Source organism: Mesoplodon bidens, assembly GCF_964165515.1.
Source record: "Mesoplodon bidens genome assembly, chromosome: 6".
Lineage (NCBI taxonomy): Eukaryota > Metazoa > Chordata > Mammalia > Artiodactyla > Ziphiidae > Mesoplodon > Mesoplodon bidens.
In genome coordinates, this window is record NC_138162.1 from 13465466 (window position 1) to 13493284 (window position 27819).

A 27819-nucleotide genomic window follows, 5' to 3' on the forward strand; every position below is an offset into this window, starting at 1 on the left:
GGTGTTGGTTACCACAACATTGTTAGAACACACTGGCCTGAGGGGGAGGAAACCAGGGTTCCATGGATCTTTGAAGTTTCGTGGCCTTTTAAACTATATTATCTCTGTGAGCTTCACCATGCTGGGCTTCACAAGGTTACTAGCTAGTAAATGGTGAACCACCTGTTTCCAAACTTCTTTTTAGCAGCAACCCCCTTTTTTCTTTTTCCGAAGGAAACTATAAAGTAAAAGATTTAAAATGCTTATCAGGATCAATTCTTAAGTTCACATTTATAACATTTACTTAATATCAATCGATGAGGCTGTTTTGAAAAACTGTGAATCAGAGTTACAAAAGGCAATTACAGCCTTAAATTAGGCTCTACATTCAATTTCTCCATTTTGTTTCAAGTGTCTGTGATATTTGTTACTACCTTAAAAACAGAATTTGAATCAAACATTTGTAAAATCACTGAAGCACCGCATAGAATTCTACAGATCCCAGGTTTTTTTTAAAAAATAAATTTATTTATTTATTTTTGGTTGTGTTGGGTCTTTGTTTCTGTGCAAGGGCTTTCCGTAGTTGCGGTGAGCGGGAGCCACTGGTCATCGTGGCGCATGGGCCTCTCACTGTTGCAGCCTCTCTTGTTGCAGAGCACAGGCTCCAGACGCGCAGGCTCAGTAGTTGTGGCTCATGGGCCTAGTTGCTCCGCAGCATGTGGGATCTTCCCAGGCCAGGGCTCGAACCCATGTCCCCTAGCATTGGCAGGTAGACTCTCAACCTCTAGCGCCACCAGATCCCAGTCTTTAAATCACTGCACTTGATGCTTTTCCCACTACACCCTTGAACGTGTAAGTTGACCTCAGATAGGTCATACCCCTTTCTGAGCCTCATTTTCTTCACCTGTAAAATAAGAAGTTGAGTTCCACCTGTTTGGGTCTCAGACCTTTAGAGAAAGTGTTGGAAGCTATAAGCACAAATTTGTACACAACTTTAAGAGATGCACTGACCCCACCACCATGCCTGTCCAAAGACTCGAGAACCATTGGACTAGATAGATGATCTTTCAGATCTGATCTTTAAGATCTTTCCTAATTTCAGCAGCTCTGGGCTCAGATCAGGGTGGGATTTGCCTAAAGCAGTCACACTTGCGAATAGGATGCAGCCCTTTTCAATCCACCCTATAGCCAGAGTTTGTTGACAAAGGAAATTGAACCGACTAACAGATTTCAGGAAGCTCTAGAAATTTAGTAACCATAATGGAGGCTGGGAATCTTCCTGCAAAGATTCTGAAAACAAAACAAAACAAAACAAAAAAACAGGCTGGAAATTAAGCCCTCTGAAAGCCCACTTATGAGAGCATGTAAGTGTGCTTACGGTTTAATTTGATTTGAGTTGGTTTTCCACTGCTTACAGCCAAAAATATCCTATCTGATCCACAGTGTAGTGGGTCTTTACCTCCATGGTTATGTACTAAGTCCTGCTGTGGACTAGGCTCTTTGGTTTTACCAAATAATAATAATAACATTTTTACCATTTTTGAGCATTTACTATGTGCCAGGTATTGTATTAAGCATAATCTCATAAAAGTCTTAGTTGGGTAGGCTCTGTTCTTATTCCCATTTTGCAGCTAAGGAAGCTACAAAGAATTGAAGTAGGATTACACTGCTGATTAGTGGTGTAGCTAGAATTTGAACCCAGGTCTGACTTCAAAGCCCCACTTTCAACCCCTATATTGTACCACCTCCAGTTAGGTACTATATGAATACAATATTACCATTTTGCAGGTGGGGAAGCTGAAGCTCACAGAAATTTTCTGTCCTATCCCTAGTGCCTTGCACATGGCCTGGCATAAATATATATCTGTTGAACTGAATTGTCCAAGATAGGATTCAGGATCCAAGCCCAGACCAACCTCTTTCCAAGAGACGCCCCCTGGGCACCTGTCATGGCATTTCACAATGACTTCTCCATTGTAGATGATGGAATCCAACGTCTCTCAAAAACCGTTAGGAAGAGAAAAATGTGTGGTTGAAATGATAGTGTTCCTGACTCATTATTTTGTCTTTGAGAGAAAAAAATATGGAGTCCAAGCAACTCCACTGCCTCAGACAACTTCCTTTCTCAGAGTAGGCAGACCTCTCTGAAGCCGCAGGCACTAATAAACCAAGATTGGCCAATAAACTGCCTTGAATGCCAATAAATGGAAATGAAGAATGCATGGCAGTTTCACCTGCCTTTTTTTTTTACATCTTTATTGGAGTATAATTGCTTCACAATGGCGTGTTAGTTTCTGCTGTATAACAAAGTGAATCAGCTATACATGTACATATGTTCCCATATCTCCTCCCTCTTGCATCTCCCTCCCTCCCACCCTCCCTATCCCACCCCTCTAGGTGGTCACAAAGCACCGAGCTGATCTCCCTGTGCTATGCGGCTGCTTCCCACTAGCTAGCTATTTTACGTTTGGTCGTGTGTATATGTCCATGCCACTCTCTCGCTTTGTTCACCTGCCTTTGACCTTCCACAGCAAGCTGGCTCTGTCTAGAGAAGCCTCCACCTTCCTCTAGTGAAGGCCCTACAAGCTCTAGGTGGTTAAAGGCTGCCTTTGTTCCAGAACTTTGCGTTTGTCAAGTTGATAGCTTTGACCATGAAAGTGGCCCTTTGGAGTAGAGGTAGGCATTACAAGATCAAGTTCAAACCCCTCAGTGTGGCATTTGAGGCCCTCTGTGAACTCTCTGCTTCCCCACCTTCTGCTCCAGACCCCTGGGCTGCTGTCTGTCCCTGAGTACAACATTCTCCCTCAGAGCTCCATCTTTGTATAGATCCATACCCTGCCCGAGATGACCTGACTCCCGCCCACTCCATGTTTCACCTGGAAAACTCCTTCCCCACTACTCTAGTCAGTTCTGCGATGAATCAGACTCTATTGAGGTAGGGCCCCTAGGGAATTTACGGTTTTAATAACTCCCTGGGCAACTAGGGTGATCAGCCAGCTTTGGAAACAACAGTGTAAACACACACACACCCGTCCCACCGCATAAACCCTCACACTGGTTTCTGTTCTTCCGCGGTCCTAGGAACGGGAGTTTTCCCTCTGTAACTTGATGGGGATGGGTGGGGGGGGGGAGGTGGCATAGAACAAAAGGGAAAACGTGGAGAGAAAAGACCAGAAGGATAGAGGGGAGGGAAGGGGATCGTCTCCCAGCAGTTCCTTGGACTGGTTTGGCATCTCCATGGAGAAAAGGTTTAGAGACATAAGTTCACGGAGACGTCTAAGAGGAACTTCGTGACAAACGGAGCATCAGTGAAGTGTCAGGGTCGGGGGGACCAAGTGGGGCACAGAGGAAGTCCCTCTTCCACGCCCCAAAGGCTGCAAATTTCGGGAGCATCCAGGGGCACCTCATGTCAGCAGAAACACCCGTGGGAACCAGAGGAAGCGAGGAAGATCCAGGCAGATGTTACAGGGTGTGGTACCTTGCCCACTTTCTACTACAGGGAATGGAAGTGACTCAGGGGTCCAGCTGCTGGCTTTGAACTCCTGCCGACAGTGCTCCAAGGCCAGGCCTCCCAATGACTGAGTGTAGTGGGGAGATAAGACACACTCCGCCCCTGGGAGACCTTCAAATCCTTTGTGGGCTGATTTGACTTAGGCTCCAGAACATTTTAAATCAAACAAATATTCGTACACCAAGGTTCACAGCAGCATTATTCACAATAGCCAAAAGGTGGAAATGACCTGAGGGTCCATCGATGGAGGAATGGATAAATAAATTGTGGCATATACATACAATGGAATATTATTCAGCCACAAAAAGGAATGTCATTCTTACATGTGCTGTAAAATGTATGAATTTTGAAAACATTGTGCTGAGTGAAATAAGGCAGACAGAGGACAAATGCATGATTCCACTTACATGAGGGACCCAGAATAGGCAAATTCATGAAGACAGAGAGTGGAATAAAGGTTGCCAGGGGCAGAGGGGAGGGGGGAATGGGAGTTATTGTTTAATGGGCACGGAGTTTATGTTGGAGATTATGAAAAAGGTTTGGGTATAGACAGTGGGGACGGCTACATAACATTGTAAATGTATTTAGTGCCACTGAATTGTACATTTACAAATGGTCAAAGTGATAAAATATTATGCTCTGTATAGTTTACTGCAATAAAAAATAATAACAAAAATGGGACTCTATCATTAAATTTTTTTTTTTTTTACTCTGGCTCCAGGACTCCCCAGAAGCTTTGCTGAAGCTTGCTGGACTGCACGGCCATCTAAGATGCATCCACCCAACCCCTCTTCCTCCCTCCTTCACTTGGGGTCAGACTTGCATCTCAGTCTGATGGCTCTCCAGCCTCCTGGTTGCCTCCCAATTTCCTTCAACATAAGCATTTTACCCGTAGTACAATCTATACCCATTTCACCTCACTGCTTCTCAGAGGACCATGATTCACACACGAGGTGAATGAAACTCACTCACTGGTTCACAGACACAAGCCATGCCTCCCCCTTCCCCTTCCTCGCCCCAGGGCCCTTCTCAGAACAATGACCAGGACAAATGAGCCACAGCAGGGTAACACACTTCAAAAAGCTTTTTATTGAATTCAATTATTTCCAAAAGCACAAATATTTGAGACAATTTTGCAAGGACCCTGAATTTTTGCAGGGCTGTTTTTGGCTACTGTAAAAAAGCAAACAAACAAACAAAACAACAACCTCACACACACACACACCAGAGTGGCCCTGCTTGCTGTAAGGTCTCCTTGCGGGATGGACAGTTCTGAAAGGCACTGACCAGTAACAGGGTGGGGACTTCCTCAGGCAGCCAGCTCAGCTAGGGCCCTGTCCAAGGGATCCATAGACCAATAGTTGTCATCCCAGCCAAGGAACCAGCCCACGAAGGAGGGAGGCTCAAAGCCTTGCTTCACCATGGTGATAGGGGTCCGCCTATCACGGTTAGCTGGGTCTGTTTCGATGTACCGCTTAGCTGCAGACACATAGGCAGGAGAAGAATCCTTAGGGTCTCCCTCGCCAAGGAGAGATGCTTCCCTGCCTAAGATGGTTTTTGGTCCCACTGTCCCCAAGGCCCAACCCGGCACTGGACACCACCATCCCTTAAAGGCAATGACACCACATGACTCCTCCACCACCCTGCCCAGGAACACGGGAAGGAAAGGGGGTCACAGTTTAACCTCCAGCTTCACAAAGCTTATGTCATTTTTCTTTAGCCATCCCCTACTGGAAGATATCGAAGAACCAGCTTTTGTGTTTCCAGCTCCCAAATCAGATCTACTCAGCTACCAGGGATCTGCTTTCTCACATCTAAATCCTGACAAGTTTGGTCCTTGGGCATTCTGGGAATCTGAAGCAGCTCCTAGCTGCTGCTTCCTTTTGGTGGGACCTAAGCCCTCTGCAGGAAGTGAGCTGTTCTTTCACCATCCCAGGGAGGGCTCACCGGGGGCTGATCACAGATGCGAAAGTCCCCACCCCCACTGTCACAAACGCCCAGACCCGCACAGGAAGCTGCTTCCACCCCACTGCATGACACAGACACACAGGCACCCTTGGGTCCTCACCAGAGGTCAAGGCTTCCGTCTTTTCCTCTTCTTGAGAATCCTTTCCAACCCAGACAAAGACCTGGAAGAGAGGCACGAGATGAAATAGCGTGAGGCATGCTGACTCCACGCGCTCCTGGAGGAAGAGTGGGAGGTTCCAGGTGAGGACCAGACACCCCCTCCGCTGACAGAGCCCACGGACCGGGACTCCAAGGATTTGGAACAGAGACAGCAAACTGGTGACCTCCAACCTGCTCTGTAGGCCCACCACCCTCTGGGGGGTGGTCTGCTTTCAGACAAATTGAGTGACTAGTGGATTACATTCAATCCAGACTTCCAACTTCCCTTGCAAATGGGGAGGATCTGGCAGCTTCACCCGCACGTGGATGATGAAGCTGAGCTGCTTCTCTCAATGGGGAGTTCCAGTTTGCCTCAGACTCCACCATGCCTTCATGTCTCCCCAGCTCAGCCTGCTTCACTCACTAACAGGTGCCGTCAGCCACTGAGGTTGAGACCCCTCTCTAGAAGTTCAGGAATGATCCCTTTCCGGGCATTTACTTGTTCAACAAATGAGCAGCCTAACATATGCTCACTGGTTTCTTCACCCAACGAATATGCATTAAGAGTCTGCTATGTGCCAGTCTCTGTGTGTCTGAGCCAACATGGTCTAAGGCTTGGAATAAAAACAACTCACCACCACTACCACCATCTTGAATCTTATGACAAGCTTGTTACACCAAAAAATCTATCCAGCTGATTTTTATGTATCATTTATTTTGATGTGTATCTAAAATATCTTAAAGAGCATGTCATTGATAAGATGGTATTAGACAATAAAATGCCAGACTTCCTTGCCCTTACTTATTTACAAATGTGTTCCCTACTGCAATACATCGGCCCAGGTATTGTGACTGTACTGCCCATCACAGGACTCCCAGCATCACAGCATTTTGCCTGGAAGACAGTGGTGCTTCATAAATGTTGGCCGATGGGCTTCCCTGGTGGCGCAGTGGTTGAGAGTCTGCCTGCCAATTCAGGGGACACGGGTTCGTGCCCCGGTCCGGGAAGATCCCACATGCCGCGGAGCGGCTAGGCCCGTGAGCCGTGGCCGCTGAGCCTGTGCGTCCGGAGCCTGTGCTCCGCAACGGGAGAGGCCACAACAGTGAGAGGCCCACATACCGCAAAAAAAAAAAAAAAAAAAAAAAAAATGTTGGCCGAGTGAGTGAATAAACAGATGAACGCACAGATTAAGTAGTAAATGGAACAAAGTTCCCAGCAGCCGAATGGCTAAACTGCAAACCTTTTGGTACTGATCTTCCAACTGGGGAGCCCAAGAAACAGCCCTGCGGGTCGAGGGGAGTCTTACACCTGCATGGCTGCTATCTCTAACCCTGACAACTCTGGGAGAAGCCAGCTTGATAGGAGGGGTTATGGACTGCCACCCCCCACGAGAATGCAAGCCCCGTGGGGACAGGGAAATGTCTACTTCTAGGTGACACTGGACAGTTTATGCCTGCATGTGACATGCTGCAAAGTTCAACTTTCTTTACCAACAGATTTAAAGGAAGAGTTCATGCTCCCCTAAGGCCTGGGAAATAACGCTGGTCGTCTGATTTGCATTTATATGGTGCTTTGCAGTTGGCAAGGAGATTTTATCTACCTCTCATCTGTTTGGATTATGCAAGGTAGGTACCACCATGCCCATTCTGCAGATGAGGAAATGGAGGCTCAGAAAGGGAAAGTGACTTGCAGCACCGTGCTTCACCCACCTGGTCCCAGGTGTCCAGAAGCATGACGTCATCGGTGGCCAGGTCTTCCTGCATGAGCTCGCCAGGGACCTCTTCAATCTGGGAAGGAATGGAAGAGGTTAATAACAGCGCACCAGCAAGCCGCTTTCTCCCCGCCCCCCCCCCCCCACCGTAGGCCTGCTCTATCTGCCCCCTTGAGTGAGATGCAGAGCTGGCTCCAACCTGCACGGGTCTATGCTGGTCTGTCAGAAGGGTACTCTCCCTGCCCCTGCTGTGGCTGCAACAGCTCCGCTCCCTGGAACACACCTCCCAAGGGGCAAGCAGAGGGAGCGCCCTCCGCCCTCCGCTGGGACTCACCACAAAACGTCCGATCTTGTTGGAGCAGGCGAAGAGGCGAGGAGGGTGGGCATCCATCTTCTTGTCCTTCAGCCGTGGGGACGTGCGGTAGGCGGCCTTCCCACCCAGGGCCTCCCAGAAGCTGTCTGTGAGGGCAGGCCACACCAGTTACCAACTGACACCACCCTCCCCCCTCCAGCACTTCTCCTTAGGCCCTGGGACAAACCCTGCCCTAGCACAACCAACTGCTCTCAATCTGCAGCCTGCATCTTAAAGTCCCAGGGCGCCAAAGAAGGAAGGGGCCTGAGGGATTCGATGGTGATGAAACGGAGGCCTAGAGAGGGAAGACTTGGCAGTGGACACACAGCCAGAACTACTTCTGGTTTGAGACTGACGACAGCACCGTGGGATGGGGATAATTAGCCCCGCTCAACATATGAGGCGGTTGAGGCTCAGAGAGATTAAGCAACTCACCCAATATCACACAGCTAGTATGCTGTAAAGCCACCTTACCTGACGCCACGTATCATTTCCACTATACCTGCTCTGTCCACATGTGCTATTTAAGTTTAATTGCATTTTCCCACCAGTCACATTTAAATATTCATTAGCCTAAACATGTGACTAGTGGCCACCAAATTGGACCTGGCAGACATAGAACATGTCCATTCTCTCAGAAGGTTCCAGTGGACTGTGCTGCTCTAGACAGAACGACTCTTCCCCATTTCTGCTAAGCGTCAAGAAGGGATTGGGCTTAAAAGTAAGAATAGAAAGACCTAGGGTTGGCCTAACAAAGGTGTTCCTGACCCATGCTCTGGAAACAAAGCAGGCTTGTGGCATTGTGACCCCTCTTCCAGCTGACTTCTCCACCTGCCCCAGCCCACACTGAGCTCTCCTTTCTCTAACTCCTGGACGCCTCCCTCTCACTGACCATAGTCCTCATTTTGATCTAACTCACTTTTTTTTTTTTTTTGGCAGTGCTGTGGCATGCGGGATCTTAGTTCCCCGACCAGGAATTGAACCCGTGCCCCTGTGGCGAAAGCGCAGAGTCCTAACCACTGGACCGCCAGGGAATTCCTTAACTCACTTTTATTAACACATATTAGGGAACAGGTGCTCAGGAGAGGGGGGAGGATATAGAAACCCCCAAGCAGACAGAAGGGAGGGAAACATAACAGCTGCATCCCCAGAGAGCAGAAGGCCCCTCTGCCCCTTGCTCCTACCTGGCTCGCTGCCTTCTGCCACCTGCACAGGTTGGGCCCGAAGCACCTGGAGCAGCTCCTGGGCCCCAGTCTTCTCTGCCTCGCTGGCTCCTGTACCCACCCACAGGTAGGCGGCTGAGGGGGTTTTCAGGACAAAGGCATCGTTGGAGTTCAGCACGCCAGCCTTGGGGATCACCTGGGAGGGCAGTCCTCGATTAATCAGGAACCAGATAAAATGTCCTCAGCCCCCTCCTCGTAGCCCAGGAGACGCTGCAGCAGGACCAGCTCTTAGGTGAGGGCTTGGAAGAGCACACACCCCATCAGAGCTGAGGACACACCCTTTGGGCACTGAGGGCCTTAGTTGACTCCCAAGAGTCATTAGTGCACTGTGGCTAGCCAAGGAGATTCTAGAAATCTGGGCTGCATTAACAGAAGTTGGGTGCCCAGAACAAAGAAGGTGATAGTCCCGTTCTCCTCTAGGCTGCTCAGTAGGATTATGTTCAGACCTGCACCTTCCACCATGAAAGGGAGAGCAGCCAACTGGAATGTAATGAAGAACAATGTCCAGATTGTGAAGAATGGACTACCTGTGAGATAGTGAGCTGCACGTTATGGAAGGTATGCAAGAGGCAGTGGGCATTTCTTGAAACAAGGGGAAATCTAAGACATACAATCCTGCTGCCTGGGCAGGAAGGTACAAAAAGCTGCTTCTTAACCCCTCAGCCAAACCCACCCAATCCCGTGCCCGGAGATCTCCCCACCAAGCCTGGGAGGTTTCAGAGAGGCCAATCGTGCCTGGGGTCCAGGGCCTGGGTGTTACCTCAACAGCTCGGGTGGCTCCAGAACTGCTGGCCCGGACCTGGAAGAGGCGGGTACTGGCAGGAGCTGTCTGTCCACCCTCGCGGGAGGTGCCACCCCTGTAGATGATCATGGGTTTCCCGCCAAACAGGCTCATGAGGTGAGGAGGCTCCTTGCCTTGGACCACACGGCTCTGGGAGGGAGACAGGAGAGCAAGTCAGGAAAGGGGGTGGGAACATCAGTCCTGTACGACACCAGGCTCACCACCACCCCCTGCAGCCAGCACAGCCTGGGCTCACCCCTCAAATAAGGCCGTCACACTTGGGTCTGTGCACGGGTGATGCATGACCTACAGCACACAGGGGCTGGCAGGGGAACAGGAGTTCCAGGAAGGCCGGACACAGCACTATTGCCTGAGGCCCCCCGGGCACTGCCTTGGCCACTCCCCTCCCACGAGGCCCTGCCTTGCTGAGCCTGAGTCTAGTCCAAGAACCAAGAGAGCCCACGTTTGCAAATATTCCCTTAAATGGAAGCACAGGGACTGTTCGTGCACTTTCTTCCAGGATGGTGATGTCAGCCTCAGGCATGAAAGCTGGCAGAGTGGTGAGAATAGAGCCTTCCAGATCTGGAGAGACCCCTTCTGCACAGCCAGTGCACCCCACAAGCAGACTGCAGTCAAGGGCTTGGTGGTGGGAGGGAGAGGGCAAGGAGGTCTAAGATATATCACATCTGCTTCTGCCCTGTGTGCCCATTTCATTTCGGATCCCAGTTGTGACCCTGGCTAGCTAAATCTAGAAGACAATCGCACGTGTGGGTTGGGGGTATTGTAGTCACTTCCCAACGTGGGCCACCACTGCTGGGTCAGAGCTCAGATCCAAGCTCTGCCCTGACAGCGAGAATTCAGGCACGGCCCTCAACCTCTCAGTTTCTTCCTCTGTGAAATGGGGCCAAGAATGCTACTCCTAAGGCTGATGTTGGGCAGTAATCATCCCACTCAGCACCCGGCACCCAGCCTCCAGGACCCAGAGGATCCCACTGTCATGGTCAAAGTTCAGGGTGCCAACCCCAAATCTGAATCCAGAGCCCTGCTCACTCCAAGGGTAGGATAGAGAAAGGAGGATTCTGGCTGCTTCTTCCATGTCTCCCCCACCTGCTGCCCTCCAGGGCCCAACATTGTAGCCAGAGCAACCTTTTAAACCTATGAATCCCTTCACATTACATTTACCATTTTAGCAACGTACCCCTCCCTCTACCTGGAATATGCCTGGCTAACTCCTACTCATCCATTAGGTCCCAGCTGAAAAATCCCTCCCTGAATGGGGGCCTTGTCTAATCCAATTAGCTCCTACTTGGGATCTATGTGTCCTTATACTTAACACACCTGTATAAGGGGTCTATTATGGGCCAGGCATGGCTCTAAATGCTTTACAAATGTTAACTCTTCATTCTCACAGCAATCCTGTGAGATAGGTACTGGGGTTATTAACCCCAGTTGGAGAACACAGAGGCATAGAGAGGCTAAGTGACCTGTCCAAGGCTGCCCAGAGGTGAAGACTAGATTTAAACCCAAGCAGGCTAGCTCCATGTCCTTCCTCTGAACTATACCACCACACTGCCTCTCCTGCTCCTCTGGGTGTCTTATCATTTTCACTCACTGCACACGTCGTTATGTGTGATTGTCCGTCCTTTGCCTGCATGTCTGCTGAACATCTTTCTCCCCCCTAGACTGTAAACCACATCACAGCAGTTTAGGGCAGGGCAGGGGTGGGATCTACGTGTTCATGGCTGCAGACGCAGTGTCAGAGCCCTGCATAAATGTTCGCTGAAAGGATGGATGGATGAATGGAATGATGGACAGTCAGATAGATGAGTGAACAGATGGACAGGGCCCAGGGTGCGGCCCCGAGGGACAATGGGCTCACCTGGACAGGGTTACCTCCCAGCTCCTCATCCAGCTGGGCAGTCAGGATGGCAGATGCGGCGACCTCATCCTGGGTGGACTGGGCACCCTGCCTAGAAGGGAAGTGATACTCAGCACTGAGGTTTGCAAAGAGCCCCGCGTCTCTCCTTCACCCCGGGCCTGAGAAACCCACAAATCCCCAGATTACAGGCAATGAAACTGAGACACAGAGAGGAAAAGGGGTTCTCTCAAAAGCAACCAGTGCCAGGAAGCAGACCAACATGCCACAACCCCCAGCTCAGCATGTCACCTCTTATAGAGATCTGACCACAACCAACAGGCTTCCTTATCCTACATCTGCCCTGCAGGGATATTTATAGTCGGTGGCTTTCTGCCCCACCTCTTCCTAGTACTGTCTAAATTTCTCATAACCAACATGTGTTATCTGTATAAGCAAACAATTTGACAAATCAACGTGCTGATGTAGCTATTAAAAAAAACAAAAAGGCTTCTCGTGAATTTTGTACCATGTGTGTATTACCTTGTCCAAAAAAATTTCTTTCAAGCTGCTTTTAAAAGTCTGAGGTTGTCATCATTAATCATTAGAGAAATGCAAATCAAAACTACAATGAGATATCACCTCACACCAGTCAGAATGGCCATCATCAAAAAATCTGCAAACAATAAATGCTGGAGAGGGTGTGGAGAAAAGGGAACCCTCTTGCACTGCTGGTGGGAATGTAAATTGATACAGCCACTATGGAGAACAGTATGGAGGTTCCTTAAAAAACTACAAATAGAACTACCATACGACCCAGCAATCCCACTATTGGGCATATACCCTGAGAAAACCATAATTCAAAAAGAGTCATGCACCAAAATGTTCATTGCAGCTCTATTTACAATAGCCAGGACATGGAAGCAACCTAAGTGTCCATCATGGGCTGAATGGATAAAGAAGATGTGGCACATATATACAATGGAATATTACTCAGCTATAAAAAGAAATGAAATTGAGATATCTGTAGTGAGGTGGATGGACCTAGATTCTGTCATACAGAGTGAAGTAAGTCAGAAAGAGAAAAACAAATACCCTATGCTAACACATATATATGGAATCTAAGAGAAAAAAAAAAGGTCATGAAGAACCTAGGGGTAAGATGGAAATAAAGACACAGACCTACTAGAGAATGAACTTGAGGATATGGGGAGGGGGAAGGGTAAGCTGTGACAAAGTGAGAGAGTGGCATGGACATATATTCACTACCAAACGTAAAATAGATAGCTAGTGGGTAGCAGCTGCATAGCACAGGGAGATCAGCTCGGTGCTTTGTGACCACCTAGAGGGGTGGGATAGGGAGGGTGGGAGGGAGATGCAAGATGGAGGGGATATGGTGATATTTGTATATGTATAGCTGATTCACTTTGTTATACAGCAGAAACTAACACCCCATTGTAAAGCAATTATACTCCAATAAAAGTGTAAAAGGAAAAAAAAAAGAAAAAGAAAGCCCAGAGATAAACCTACACACCTATGGTCAACTAATCTATGACAAAGGAGGCAAGACTATACAAGAGGGAAGAGGGAAGAGATATGGGAACATATGTATATGTATAGCTGATTCACTTTGTTATAAAGCAGAAACTAACACACCATTGTAAAGCAATTAAACTGCAATAAAGACGTTAAAAAAAATTCTGAGGTTGTCAAATTGAGAGGCATTCTACAGAATAAGACTAGTGCTCTTCCAAAGTATCAAGGTTGTGAAAGAAGAGTAAAGACTGAGGGCTTCCCTGGTGGCGCAGTGGTTAAGAATCTGCCTGCCAATGCAGGGGACATGGGTTCGAGTCCTGGTCCAGGAAGATCCCACATGCCGCAGAGCAACTAAGCCTGTGCGCCACAACTACTGAAGCCTGCATGCCACAACTACTGAAGTCCGTGCACCTAGAGCCTGTGCTCCGCAACAAGAGAAGCCACCACAGTGAGAAGCCCGTGTACCGCAATGAAGAGTAGCCCCTGCTCATCGCAACTAGACAAAGCCTGCGTGCAGCAATGAAGACCCAACACAGCCAAAAATAAATAAATAAAATAAATAAATTTATTTCAAAAAAAAAGAGTAAAGACTGAGGAACTGTCACAGATTAAAGACATGATTAAATGCCACTAAGGAGACGTGATGACTAAATGGCATGTGACATCCTGGGTTAGATCTTAGACCAGAAAAAGGATATTAGTGGGAGAACTGGTGAGATTCAAGTAAGGTCTATAGATTAGTAAATAGTATTGTAACAATATTAATTTCCCAGTTTTGAAACTTGAACTATGGTTAAGTAAGATGTGATCATGAGGGAGCTGTGTAATGGGTATATGGGAACTGTCTGTAGTATTTTTGCAACTTTTCAGCAAGTCATTTCAAAATAAAAAGTTTAAAAAAAAAGAAACCCAACCGTCAACCTTCAAAAAGTTTGAGATGGCATATAAGAGAAACGAAATGAAAAAAGAAAAATATATACTGAGATACCATTTCATAAACTATAAGGTTGACAAACAGCGAAAGTTTGCTAACATAGTCCACTGGTGAGGCCGTGGGGAAACAGACACTCTCATTTGTTGCGGGTGAGAATGCAAATACTACAAACTCCATCTACGGAAACTGGGTGCTATCTATCAAAATGACAAGTGCATTTACTGTTTGACCCAGCAATCCCACTTCTGGGAACTTACTGCAAAGATATTTGTCTACACATTCAAACTGATGTTTGTTTAAGGTTACTAATCACAGCAATGCTTGTAATAGCAAAAGTCTGGAATCAACCCAAGTACGCAACAGCAGGGAATTTGTTAAATAAACTACAGGATAGCCACGTGATGAAATATTATGCAGCTGTAAAAAGGAGTGAGGAAGTTCTTTATGGACTGACAGAGACTAAGCTCCAGGAAGTATTAAGTGAAAAAAAGCAAAGCGCAGGACAAAATACATAGTTTGCTGTCTTTTGTAAGGAAGGAAAAGAACTAGGAATATAGGGTGAGATTTTCTTATATTTGCATCAAAAATTACTGGAAGAGTATACAAGAAACTAATGAAAGTGGGCATCATGGAGGGGTGGGGGTCATAGAGCAAGGTGAGGAGGGACAGAATGGGGACAAGCTTTCTCCATACGTGCGTTTTTATTCTGTTTTGATCCTTGACTCGTGAATGTATTATCTATTTTTAAAGAATTAAAAATAATTTTTTTTTTTTTTTTTTTTTTTTTTGTGGTACGTGGGCCTCTCACTGTTTTGGCCTCTCCCGTTGTGGAGCACAGGCTCCGGGCGCGCAGGCTCAGCGGCCATGGCTCACGGGCCCAGCCGCTCTGTGGCATGTGGGATCTTCCCAGACCGGGGCACGAACCCGCGTCCCCTGCATCGGCAGGTGGACTCCCAACCACTGCGCCACCAGGGAAGCCCTAAAAATAATTTTTAATTAGAAAATGTGGGAGGATGAACAGTATTTAGAGTGGGATTGTGGGAGAGATTTTCTGTTTGTTTGTTTCTCCCTAGTCCCCATGTCTCCTACAATGGACATGTAATGCTTTTATGAGAATAGTTTAAAATTGGTTTAGAGAAAAAAGACAAGAGGTGTTGCCCTGTGGACAAGAGCCTTTCCCAGTGGATGGTGGCTGCCCCAGCTCAGGTCCACACACTCGCAGGCTTCCCTCAGCCCTGTTCACATCCCTCCTTGCTGCCATGCTCGCCCCACAGCACAGGGCCCCAGACCCTCACCAGCTGTAGATGATCTGTCCCTGACGGCCGCCGTGACGGTAGTTGTACAGAATGATGTAGCTGTCGCCACCGTAGAACTGTCCATACGTGGCGGGGTCCACGGGTACTTTGTTGGAGCCTTCAATTCTCCAGATCTACCAGAGCAAAGCTGGGCTCAGACATGGTGCAGCAACCCCAGTCCCCAACCCAGACCAGCTGAGAAACCACACAGTGGTGGGTAGTGGTTACAAAACACGACTGCACTCAGACTCAGACTAAAGTTAAATAATTTGCCCAAATCACAGAGCCACTAGGATTCAAATCCAGGTTTCCTGCTCCAGATCCTTATACTGCACCCCTGCCCCACCCTGTACTTCCTCCTTGTAAAGATCAGCACAGGGACTGGTAGCTGCATGATAGTATTTGCAAAATGGGTTTAGTGGGTGTTACTCAGTGTAACACAGGCTAAGGGTACAAATCAACGAATGACCTGGATCCAAATCAGGATCCACCCCCTTAGAGGTTGTGCAGCCTTGGACAACTTGCTTACTGTCTATGAGCCTCAGTATGGGACTAATAAAGGATGTTGGTCTATTCATGAAAGTCTAGCACAGTGCCTGGCACAGGGTAATGGCTCTACAGGTGGCAGCTACTCTTAATTATTAGAACTATTATTATTTTATTATTAATGTGGCCATTATCTGTATCATTATTAAGTTGTCTGAATTTTATAGATCACCTGCAGAGGCAGGGCCATCCCTAAGTGACCTCAGAATGACACCCGCTGGCGGATCTCTTTGCCGAGCTCCGGTAACACGGTTTCAAAGCGGTCACAAAGCCCTGCAGCGCCACCTGGTGGTGCTGCAAGTCCCGGGAAACAATCTCTGGACTTTGAAAACTCTCGAAGGTGATCGAGTGGGCTAAGCCTCATTTTACAGGTGAGGAAAGTGAGGTTCAAAAAGGTTAAGTAACTTGCCCGAGGTCACACAGCTGAGCTGCAAGGGCTCCTTCCACACTGCCCTATCCTGATCGTTTTCATCGCATCCTCCCCTCCCACTGAAGTGATGAATGAGTGATGAATGAAAAATAATAACACCAATGACAAAAACAATAATAAATAAAAATGAACACTTTTGCTATTTCTGTTATGTAGGATGGAATCAGTGTTTGCCTGAAGCAGATTCTACTTCATAAACATCTCTGAATTCCACCCCCCCCACACTTCTCCATCTTTACTGTGACCTTCCTGGTCTCAAGGTCATTATCTCTTCCCTAGACTATTAGAACCTCCTCATGAGGTCTCTGCCGTCATTATCCTGTCTCTAAATTCATTTTCACAGTGAGTTTTGGAAGCACGGAACTGAGCCTGTCACATTTCTGCCTTTAAAAAAAAGAAAAAGAAAAAAAAACCCTCACTAGCACCTAATGGTTACAGGATCAAGTCCACACCCCTGGACACGGAATTCAAGGCCCCTCCTTGAGGATGCCATCAGCACCAGGCTCCCAGGACAGCTCCCTGCCTGGAATACCTACTCTTCTTCTCTGGCAGCAAACTCCTACTCATACTCTGAGGCCCAACCAAAAGGTCCCCATCTCTGTGAAGACTGCCCCAACCACCCACCTTCACTGCCCTTCCTGTGTTCCCATAATCCCTGTGCACCTCCCATCTTCCACTGACCACACAGGTCTGAGCAACCAGCTACGGCTGTGGTCACCTCCCCTCCCAGACCAGGCACCCTTCATGGGCAGGGTGGGGTCTCAGACACTTGGCACAGAGCCTGGAAGACAGTAGGTGCTTAGGGTATGTTGGTTGCAATAATCCAGCAAGACAAAAGAATTCCATCCACCAAAAACTGTGGTCAAAATCTCTTAGAGAAACATCTTCAGAGAAGCAGGAGGCAGTGGGTGGGCCAGAGGTACCAGGGAGGGAGCAAGGAAGGGGCCTGGACACACCCACCCCAGCCCCCCAGGTACCTGTTTCTGGCCTGTGCCATTGTCATCCATGCCGTGCTGGGCGGCCATTGCAGTGGAGGTGTGCAGGGTGGCGGCGTCGAAGGGCACGCGCTCAATGTTGGCGATGTGGCTGGAGAGATAGGTCAGGCCCAGGCCATCCGTCTGGTCTAGGTCGCGCCAGTTCTTGAAGAACTGTTTGAACAGTGGGGTCTCGCCACCCTCAGGAAGGACGGAGACCTGGAAGGGGAGGGGGGAGAGCAGGATATGCTGGCTTGGGGTCCCCCTGAGGACACCCAGCAGGGGTCCTCAAGGGAGCCTCAGACACCCAGTCCACACTGAGGTGGGATACCCACCCAAAATGGACCCATTCTCACTGTCCTACCTGGCTCCAAGACTCACCTGGGTCTGCTTGGGGTAGTCCATCTTGGAGATGAAGTCGGAGGCTGTTTTGAGGGCAGCCTTCCTCTCCTCCATGTTGGCCTGCCTGCCTGTCAGCAGAGGGAGGGTAAGGGGCCGGGGGTCAGTGCTGCGCCCCCGCATCCAATGGTCCAGGGAAAGCAGAAGGCCAACCTCCCTCCCTCTTCTTCCTAGACTGTGGACAGCCAAGGCCAGAGAATTCAGAGCTGATCACACCATGAGCTCTCGGGGGGCCAGCCGGGGGTCCTGCCTGATGACGGCAAGTGCACCGACCACTGCGGCCCATTTACTGAGCTCAGAACTATACAAAAATGATGGCATTTAATCCACACAACAACCTTATGTGATAAAGATCATTATCTTGTCCTCATTTACATATAAGGAAGCCAGGGTCTTAGAGAGGTGAAAGGACTTGACCAAAGCCGCTCAGCCAGTAGGAAAGCTGCAACTCAGACCCTCAGGCCACCCTCCTCTTCCCTAAACTCATGAGCCAAATTCCTGCAAGGCTGCTGGAGCTCCCACTCGAGGTCCTGTTTGAGCCCTTCCCCTGTCCCCAATACCTTTCCAGACAAAGATTTTCCCATCTTTGCCATGGTCCAGGATGAAGCAGTCCTCTGACTTCAAGGCCCCCTGGGCGAAGGGGTTCTCGTCAGCCACAAGGGAGACCAACATGGTGCCCGCGCCATTGGAGACCTGGGAGGACAAGGGAAAGGCAGTCCAGCCCATCAGTGACCTCCACCACTTCAGCCTAACCATGGGCGCCCCCAAGACCACATGTGGGGAGACCCACGTCTCACCCCCCCACAAAATACACTGCAGGGTAACATGAGGACTTGTGCCCTCAAGCCCTGAGGCTCATTCAGGATTTCTTTGTCTTTTTCCGCTATGTCACAACCACATCTGTGTCCTACACACAGGTGTAGCACGGAAACTGCACACGGAAAGGGAAGGGGGAGGATCCAGTGCAGGAATGCAGGTGGCATAGGAAAAGAACGGTATAGTTGGTGAAAAGATATTCAACCTCATCAGTTAAAAAAAAAAAAAAAAAGGAAATAAAGAAGAAAAAGAAAAAGATCTAAATGCAGTGTAGGATTCTGGATTGGAACCTGGAATGAAAAATTGGGGAAAACTGAATAAAGTCTGCAGTTTAGTTTGTAGTATTGAATTGATGTTTCTTAGTTTTGACAAATGTACCTGGTTATGTTAAGATGTTCAGGGGAAGCTGGGTGAAGGGTATATGGGAACCCTCTGTACTATCTTTGCAATATTTCTGTAAACCTAAAAATTATTCTAAAATAAAAGCTCATTGAACTTTTTTTTAAGTGTACCATACTCGTCAAAATTCAAAAGATTGACAATACCCAGCATTGAAAAGACTCTGGGTGAACAGGCACTTTCAAACCCATGATGAAGGTAACTAGGGAGCCCTTCTAGAACGCATTTTAGTAATACATACCGGAACTCTAAATAATAATTGCTCCATGTTTATTGAAAACTTACTATGTGTAAGGCACTGTTCTAAGCAATTTATGTAATTTATATAATTTAATCACTTCTACAATTATACGACTCCTTTAATCCTTAAAACAACCCTGTGGTAGTCCTTACGTATCCCCATTTTATTCACAAGGAAACCAAGGCACAGAGAGATTAAGTAACCTGCACAGCTAGAAAGTACCAGACCTGGTATTCGAACCCAGGTAGTCTGACTCCAGAACCAGTATATATATATATATATTTTTTGGCCACGTCCCGAGGCTTGCAGGATCTCAGTTCCCGGACCCAGGATTGAACCACAGCAGTGAGAGCCCAGAATCCTAACAACTAGGCCACCAGAGGACTCCCAAGAACCAGTATTTTCAATCACTGACTCTTTATTCAGCCTATGACCCAGCAATCCATGTCTAGGAAACTCCCCTAATGCCAAACTTAGCCCAAGTGCACAAAGAGGGACTGTTTGCAATCAGAAAAGGTGGAAACATTCTAATGTCCACCAATTAGGGATCTGCTGAGATTCCTACATTCCTAAAATAGAATACTACACAGCCGTTATAAAGGACCATGTGGACCTCTATTACAGACAGATATTCCTGACCACATCAAGTGGAAAAAAGAAGGCCACAGAAAAGCATGAATAGTTTGGATCCATGAATACCAAATAGAGATGGAAAAATGTATGTAACTAGACACAGAAAGCTGTATCTGGAGGTTCCTTTACCAAAAGGGTAACCATGTAACCATGGTAACCCATGGAGAGCAGAGAAGGGGAGGTTGATTTTTTTTTGAGTGCCGTTACTTTTGTAATTAAAACCCATTTTAAAAATAGTACTGGTTACCTTAAACTAGTGAAATTGCATTGACTTGTATTTTCTTCTTATGTTCTTGAGAACTGCTCAGTACTGTTATTTACAATGCATATGTATTACTTTAGTATCAGAGTAAATATCAATAATGTGGTTTTTCTGTGGTGGTGATGAGAATCTTCACCTCATTTTGTTGTTATTTTACCACAAACAAGCCTAGGGCACAACACGGGTGTCACAGGCCCAGAGGCCAGAGTTCCTTGGCTCAGGATCAGCCTCAATTCACTTTTTTAAATCACAAGAAGGCAAATTCCCTGGCGGTCTAGTGGTTAGGACTCCATGCTTTCACTGCTGAGGGCGTGAGTTAAAGGGAACTAAGATCCCAGAAGCCGCACAGTGCGACCAAAATAAATAAATAAATAAATAAATAAATAAATAAATAATAAAATCACAAGAAGAAATTATAAATAAAGTCATTAACCATAACCTGCCCCTCAACACACACACACACACCCCACACACACTTTTGTACTACTTCCCTGTATTTTCCTACAACACTCCCATCAGTTTCCTCTGTGGACCCCCGGAAATCCTGAAAAGTTGACTCTATTGCCCTTCTCCCCACTTTACAGACTAGGAAACTGAGACCCAGCAGAGAACATGTGCTGCCCAAGACCCCACAGATGAATGTGACACAGATGTGTCTGCAGTCGCTCGCACACTCTTACTCCCGGGGCAGGAAGGCAAAGGCAGCAGATGGGTGTCTACTGGAGGCGTGTGGAAGCCGAGTCCCCCCCCACCCTACCCCCACGCATGCTTTGCTCAAGGCCCCATGGCAGCGGAGCTCAGGAAGACCAGGTCTCCTGACCCAAGACCCAGGGGATAGAGCAGCTGAGGCTCACCTTGTAGAGCTTGGCCAGCTTGCGGTTGGCTGCGTCCTCCTTGGCTGTGTCCTCGGCACCCTCGGGCAGAGCCGGCTTGGGACCCAGCACCTGCAGGAGAGGGAGAGATGGAAGAAAGGGTGGCGGTGAGCTCCTGGCAGCCTCCTCCCCCAGGGAGGGGACTGAATTCCTGAGAGAGCTCCCTCCCCAGGCAGGTAAGGACCACACGGTCATCCATCCACAGCGACCTTCCACTTAGGGTAGGGTCCCCTCCAGAGACATCCTGCATCTCTTGACGTGTCTCCTGTGTGCAGAGCTCAACCAGGGCTGCCTGTCAAGTCCTTCCCTCCTTGTTCCTTGTCTCCAGGAGCTCCATGCTCCTCTGCCTCCTGGACAGTCCTTCCCTCCTTGTTCCTTGTCTCCAGGAGCTCCATGTTCCTCTGCCTCCTGGACAGTCCTTCAGGTATTTATTCTAGCATTTCCTCCTAGCCTTCTAAGAATGATAAATAGAGCTATGGACACCTGCCACCACATGCCTTTAACAGACCTCATTTCACCTTCGCACCCATGCTGAGAGGCACAGATGATTATCACTCTCATTTCACAGGAGAGGAAACTGAAGTCTAGAGAGAAGAAGTACCTTGTCCACACAGCTATAAGGTGGCTAAGTCGGAATTTGAACCCGTATCCCTGTGATTTTAGAGCCTATTTTCACACCTCCATTCTGAGCTACCTCCAGCTCGATGGCCCCAGCTACGGCCCCTCTCAAGCCATGTTTGGTGACCAGGCTCCTCCTTCTGCTATTCCTAAAAACCAGAACTCAACAGCCCCAGACAAGCAGGAGACAAGTGGCTCGGAGCAGAGCCCGTGGTCTCCTCCTTTTCCTGGTGACCTCTGCCTCTGTTGATATGTCCTCAAAGCACAACGGCTGGCAATGCCATCATGCAATTGGATGAAATGGGCTATAAACTACTAGGAATGGTCAGAAGAGGAAAGAGGGGATTGGGTCTCCATTGTCTCTTTCTGACCTGGTTCCAGCGCCAGGCTCACCCTCGGAAGATGCCAAGACCCTCCTTCTCAGCTCCTTTGGAGGACTTGGCCCTCCCAGTGGGAGGGTGTGGCTCACAACCCGGGGATATACCAGGTCCTGGGATTCCAGCCCTACTTCTCAGGGGAGTCTGGGAGTTGTCGGGGAAGCTGCTCTTCTAGCTTGGTGGAAAAACAAATTCACCTCAAAACTGCCTGTTGGGGCTTCCCTGGTGGCTCAGTGGTTAAAAGTCCGCCTGCCGATGCAGGGGACACGGGTTCGTGCCCGGGTCTGGGAGGATCCCACATGCCGCGGAGCGGCTGGGCCCGTGAGCCATGGCCGCTGAGCCTGTGCGTCCGGAGTCTGTGCTCGGCAACGGGAGAGGCCACAACAGTGAGAGGCCCGTGTACCCCCCCCCCGCCACACACAAAAAACCAAAAAAAACAAAACCTGCCTGTTGGATGGAGGAAAGAAATGAGCCTCCCGTCCCTATTCTCAGCCCCACCCTGCACTCTTGGGATGTGGCTGTGGGTACCTGGAGCATCGCCTCCGGCTCAGAGCCCTCCTCAGACACGTGCACATGGGCCCGGCCACTCCGCTCGTTGTCTCGGATGCCCTTGGACACCTGTGTGGCCTTCAGCCTCTCAAAACGGTTGCTCTTGGAGCCGCACCACTGATAGATGTCCTGTAAGATAGGGACCCCACATAAGACAGTGCCCCATATAAGCCCTGCCCAGCGACATGGCAAGGAGGGAACGGGGCGGGGGGTGGCGGTGAGCTCACCTTGTTCTCTGCTTGCCCAGGTGATGGCCGGTGGAGCACACACATGCCCACATCCAAGCACAACAGGTGTGATCTGTGTGCACCAGGGCATGTGCATGCATGATTTGGGATATGTGTTTTTTCACAGGTACCCCTACACATAGAACGTGTATAGAAATGTTTGCCTGCTGGTGGGAGCAGAAATTAGTACAACCACTTTGGAAAACCATTTGGCTGTACCTTCTAAAGCTCTGTATACCGGTATCCTATGACTCAGCAATCCCTTTCCTGGGAATACATCCAACAGAAGTGCATGCATACATCCACCCAAAGACCCGTGCAAGAATGTTCAGAGCAGCATCACCTGGAATAGCCCCAGACTATCCCAAGTGTCCATCAGCAACAAAACGGATCAATAAACTGTGGCATATCTGCTCAATCAATTCTTATATAACAAGGAGAAGGAACAATTTACAACTAAAGACAACAATATGGATGGCTCTCAGAAAGAAAATGTTGGGCAAAAAAAGTCAGAGATCAAAAGCAAAGATTCCACGTACATGAAGTTCAGAAACAGGTGGAACCAGTCTATGCTGTTGGTTGAGAGAGTCTGGGATGACAGCTATCCTTGGGGGTGAAAGGATGAGAGAGGACAGACGGGGAATTCCCTGGCGGTCCAGTGGTTGGGACTCTGTGGGGCCCACTGCAGGGGGCACAGGTTCCATCCCTGGTCAGGGAACTAAGATCCTGCAAGCCATGCAGCCAAAAAAAAAAAAAAAAATCTAAGAAGAGAACAGATGGGGCCTTCTGGGGGCTGGTGACGTTCTGTTTCTTGATCTGGGTGTTAATTACATGGGTGTGGTCACTCTGTGAAATCTATAGAGATGCACACTCAGGATTCACACACTCTTCTGTGTACCTGCTACACTTTAATAACAAGCTTACACGCAGTGTGTGCCTCCGTTTGTATGGACATTACACCACATGTATATATGAGGTTGGGTGTAGAACATCTGGCCATGTCCTTCTGCAGGTATGAGTATATGTGGATTTGTGAAGAATGTGTACAAAGCATCACACGTCAATCAGTAAGGTGGGCCTGGGTAAGTGCATCCCACACGCGTTGCCACATACAAGTGGGCGTGTGCAACTACACGTATGACATGCACATTGTGGGTCCCTGAACAACATGCTCAAGTCTCCACGTGTAGGCATTCATCGTGGTGTCATGTCCACGCCTGCTGGGCAAGAGCTTATAGTTTGTTTTTTTTAATTGAGCTATAGTTGACTTACAATACTATATGTTTCAGGTGTACAACACAGTGATTCACAATTTTTAAAGACTATACACCATTTGTAGTTGTTATAAAATATTGGCTATATTCCAAGAGCCTATAGTTGCTGCACCTGCCCACCATGTATTTGCAAGTGAGTGACTATGTGTAAAAAGGTACACAAGATGTGCACATGAATATGCCAGGGAGTCTGTATGTCAACTGAAGCCAGAGTATGCTGTGCGTGAGGTCTGTGGGCAGGCATATGATGAGTCTGAGTCTACACGCCAGGCACGTCTGCACCCAAATCTCTGCAGGTATGTCTGACCGCTACACAGAGCATGTGTGTGCATGGGGGCTGCTGGCTCCGTGGCTTGACGTACTTGTTCACGTGGATGCGTCCACCTCCCCAGAGTCAGGCCTGGAGCACCTCAGTGGCCCCTGGGAAAGGGGAGGGCAGGACTTACATTGCCCAGGTCCAGGATGAAGCAGTCGCCATTGTTGAAGCTCTCCCAGGACACAGGCACCTCGGTGGCGCGGACCGCACGCCGCCCTTTGACCTGGAAGAGTCTCTGCACCACCACCTCATTGGGTACCACGTGCTTGAATCCTGATGCCACGCCTCCTTTCTGTTGGGTCAAGGAGACAGCGTTAGTCCACGGGAGAGCGTCTGGGGCAGGGATAGGGATGAGTTGAAGGAAATTCTGGCCTATGCACCACTGGACTTCTAGCAGATTCCCTACCCACTGCACATTGCTGCCACCCCTTTGAATCACATACTCCACTAACAAAGAACCCTGGGCCCACTTTCCTGGATCAAAAAGCTTCAAACATTCCTTTCTCAAAACCTGCATTTTCCAAGGGATTTTCTAAGGAACTCTAATCCCCCAAGATAGTCTGCAAGGAAAGGATTCCATGATCAAATAAGCACAAGGAATGCTCCTTACTTGCTCCCTGACTGTTACATAACGTACATCCACATAATAAAGGCTCTGGGAAGTCCTATGGTAAATAAACCTGCTTGCCTTTTGTTTTAGAGAACATGTCCCTGCCTTATTGAATCAAGAACTGCTTTTCTCCTCCGCATCCTGCCTGCAGCTCGAGTGTTCTGCAAAACCCACTTTGAGAAGCACTCACCCAAAGCTTTCCCATCCTTCAAGGCTCTCTCGGTTTCCAGCCGAGACCATCCCCCCCCCTCCTCTGACACTGCTGCAGCAAGTCCCACCCAGCTGTGCCTTCAGAGGCAGCTGTGGGTAAATGACAGAGCACCGACCTCAGGTTCCAGTCCCTGCCCTGCCACTACAGTGCTGGGTGACTTTGGGTAAGTCTCTTTCCCTCTCTGAGCCTCAGGCCTCTCCCTTTTGAAATGGTGACAAAAGCCCCTGCTGTGCCACCTTCTACAGTCATCACCAAGTTCCAGGGAACTTCAGGAAGGATTCCTGGCAGTGGTCAAAACTGCCCTTGGCTCAGTAGAAAGCCAAATAAAGTGGGCTGGGCGTCCTCATTAACAGTTCCCAGCTGCAGGTGCTCACCGACCCCAAGCCCCAGGGATGTCAAGTCAGAGCTGTGAAGGTCCTTATGAGTTTCCCGTTTTACGCATGAGGAAACTGAAGCCCAGAGAAGTGAAGTGACTTACTCAAGGGCACTCAACAAGCACGCGGCAAAGCTAAGGAGTAAAACCTTGCTTCCTGTTCCCAATCCGGCACTCACCTCCCTGCTCCACACATCAAGGGCCACTAGGGACAGAAATGTGGCCACCCCCTCCAGGCCCCTTGCTGACACCTCAGTTAGCAGAGCAAAGCCAAGTCTGACTTGCCGCGCAGAGTCCATGAGGGCAAGGGACAAAGGGAGTGAGTATAATTGGGTTCCTAATACGTCTACACACAGTAAGCAATATGGAAGTGGTTGTGAAATGATAATGCCGACGCTTCTGGGCATTTTGTATGTGTCATCTGTGAGGGAGGTGTCATCATCCCCACCTTACAGATGAGAAATGCAGATGCCAGAAGTGCAGAGACTTGCCTAAGATCTCAAAGCTAGTAAATGGTGGAGCTAGGACGCAAACCCAGGTGTAACTAAATTTGTAAGGGACACATTTCCCCCCAACATCAGGTTTTCTTAGAGCAAAGGTCACTAGGGTCACCCAGGATGGGAGGTAGGAACAAGCCACTGTTCAGAGCAAGGTTCTTCAAGTTGAAATGTTTTCCCTGTTGTCAGTGGAGCGCCCCCTGGTGTCCTTTCTTAGTACTAGCATGAGGCCTTTCAAGAGCATCCCCTTGGGCCCAGCAGGGCGGCCAAGGTATTCGCAGATCCTTTCTTTCCACTTGGCTTCAGGGACCCTCCTGCTGGGAAGCAGGTAAGGAAAGGCAGCTGGGGAAGAAGATGCAATGCCCCGTGCTCACCTGGTAATGACCGCAGAGGCTGCCACTTACTAGGCCTGTGACAGAGGCTGAGGCACCTGCTTTATGGCCATGCAATGTGGTCCCCACAAGCCCCTGAGGTAGCAACTCTCATTACCCCACTTCACAGGCATGGAAACTGAGGTGAAAAGAGGTTCAGCCCTGTGCCCAGGGTCCCAGATAATTGGTGGAAGTTTTACCCCCAAGTTCGCCCTTCTAGGGACCAGCCTTGCCCAAGTCTGCCAGCCCAGGAACTCCTGAGTGTCTGTGGTCACCACTGACCTCGGGACCCCATTCATCTGGAGGTAAAGAGACCGTGGATCTGAAAAGCTTTTCCAAAAGGTGCTGAACGGGCACATGGACCATTTTCATGGATTCCTCAGAGAGGAAGAAACCGGGGAAATGAGGGAAGAGAAAGACCCTTAACTTTTAGAAATACATCTCTAAAATATTTTACTTGTACAAGTGTGCCTTTTATTTTTTATCAAAAAAATAGAAATTTTCTTTTAAAAAAGGAAAAGTGTTGTTCAATGTCATAAATCTTGGTTCCAATAAATTCTCTGTATATGAATTTATAAATTAAAAGAATACTTGATTTCTAATGAGAATGGACGGGCATTTCCTGATTAATTAACTCCTCTAGTCTTACTGATCTGGGAAATTAGACTTAGAAAGATTAGTTAACAAAAAAATAAAAGTAAGCTCTTAGGAGACATTAGTGGATCTCCAAGTATAAGGGGCAGGACTTTTTGGAAAGTTTTACTATTTTTCACTATTTTTACTTTAATCTTTAGGACTGATTGTTGCTTTCTATGGTCTAATCATTAGGTGGGCAGAGATTGGCATCAAATTATTTGAACAAAATTTAATAGGATATTGTTTTAAAAGCCACTTTCCAAATTAAAGTGATGAGATATATATATCATATATCATAATATGTATAGATTCTATATCTATATATAATATACACATCTATACGTTCATATAGGGACTTCCCTGGCAGTCCAGTGGTTTAAGACTCTGCACTTCCACTGCAGGGGGCATGGGTTTGATCCCTGGTCATGGGGAAGATCCCGCATGCCGCGCGGCGCGGCTAAAAAAAAAAATAAATAACATATATGTTCATATACAGAGAGAGAAAAATTATGTACCATTTGGTGTATATCTCCAAGAGTAGAATCACGGGGGACTTTTACTTCCTAGAAGCCATATTTCTACGTTTGACATTTTACAATAAGCTTGTATCACACTTGTAGTCTGAAGAAGGATAAAAGCTATAAAGATCTACAATTTAAAATATGTTATAAAACAAAGAAAAACCTACTGATTGGGGCTGGTCCCCTCCACCCTCTAAACTCAGGGTTCCTCATCTAAGAAACAGGAGGGAGGACAGGAAGGGTTCAGGTGACTCTGTGAGCTCCCATTGCGTTCTGGGAGCTTCTAGGACTCAGGTCACCCCAGACTCTGCTTGAACAAAGGTTTTCAAATAACGCAGCCCCATGGGGTCTTTAGGGTTCTGTCTGAGAGTCAGGAGGAGAAG

General features: G+C 48.3%; 1 protein-coding gene across 4 annotated transcripts in view; it reads right to left on the minus strand.

The window, feature by feature from the left end:
- Positions 1 to 4556: 4556 nt before the first annotated feature.
- GSN (gelsolin) overlaps positions 4557 to 27819 on the minus strand; it is a 56857-nt gene continuing 33594 nt past the window's right edge. For all 4 annotated transcript variants that reach the window (XM_081236930.1, XM_081236928.1, XM_081236927.1 and 1 more), the window contains 14 exons: positions 24348 to 24509; positions 22380 to 22529; positions 20839 to 20928; positions 18194 to 18326; positions 17616 to 17704; positions 17238 to 17453; positions 15285 to 15418; positions 11544 to 11634; positions 9644 to 9814; positions 8845 to 9019; positions 7643 to 7767; positions 7307 to 7384; positions 5559 to 5619; positions 4557 to 4969 (listed from right to left, as the gene is read on the minus strand). In XM_081236930.1, coding sequence (XP_081093056.1) covers positions 4800 to 4969; positions 5559 to 5619; positions 7307 to 7384; positions 7643 to 7767; positions 8845 to 9019; positions 9644 to 9814; positions 11544 to 11634; positions 15285 to 15418; positions 17238 to 17453; positions 17616 to 17704; positions 18194 to 18326; positions 20839 to 20928; positions 22380 to 22529; positions 24348 to 24509 — 1845 coding nt within the window. In that variant the 3' untranslated portion in view covers positions 4557 to 4799. The remainder of the gene's footprint in view (positions 4970 to 5558; positions 5620 to 7306; positions 7385 to 7642; positions 7768 to 8844; positions 9020 to 9643; positions 9815 to 11543; positions 11635 to 15284; positions 15419 to 17237; positions 17454 to 17615; positions 17705 to 18193; positions 18327 to 20838; positions 20929 to 22379; positions 22530 to 24347; positions 24510 to 27819) is intronic.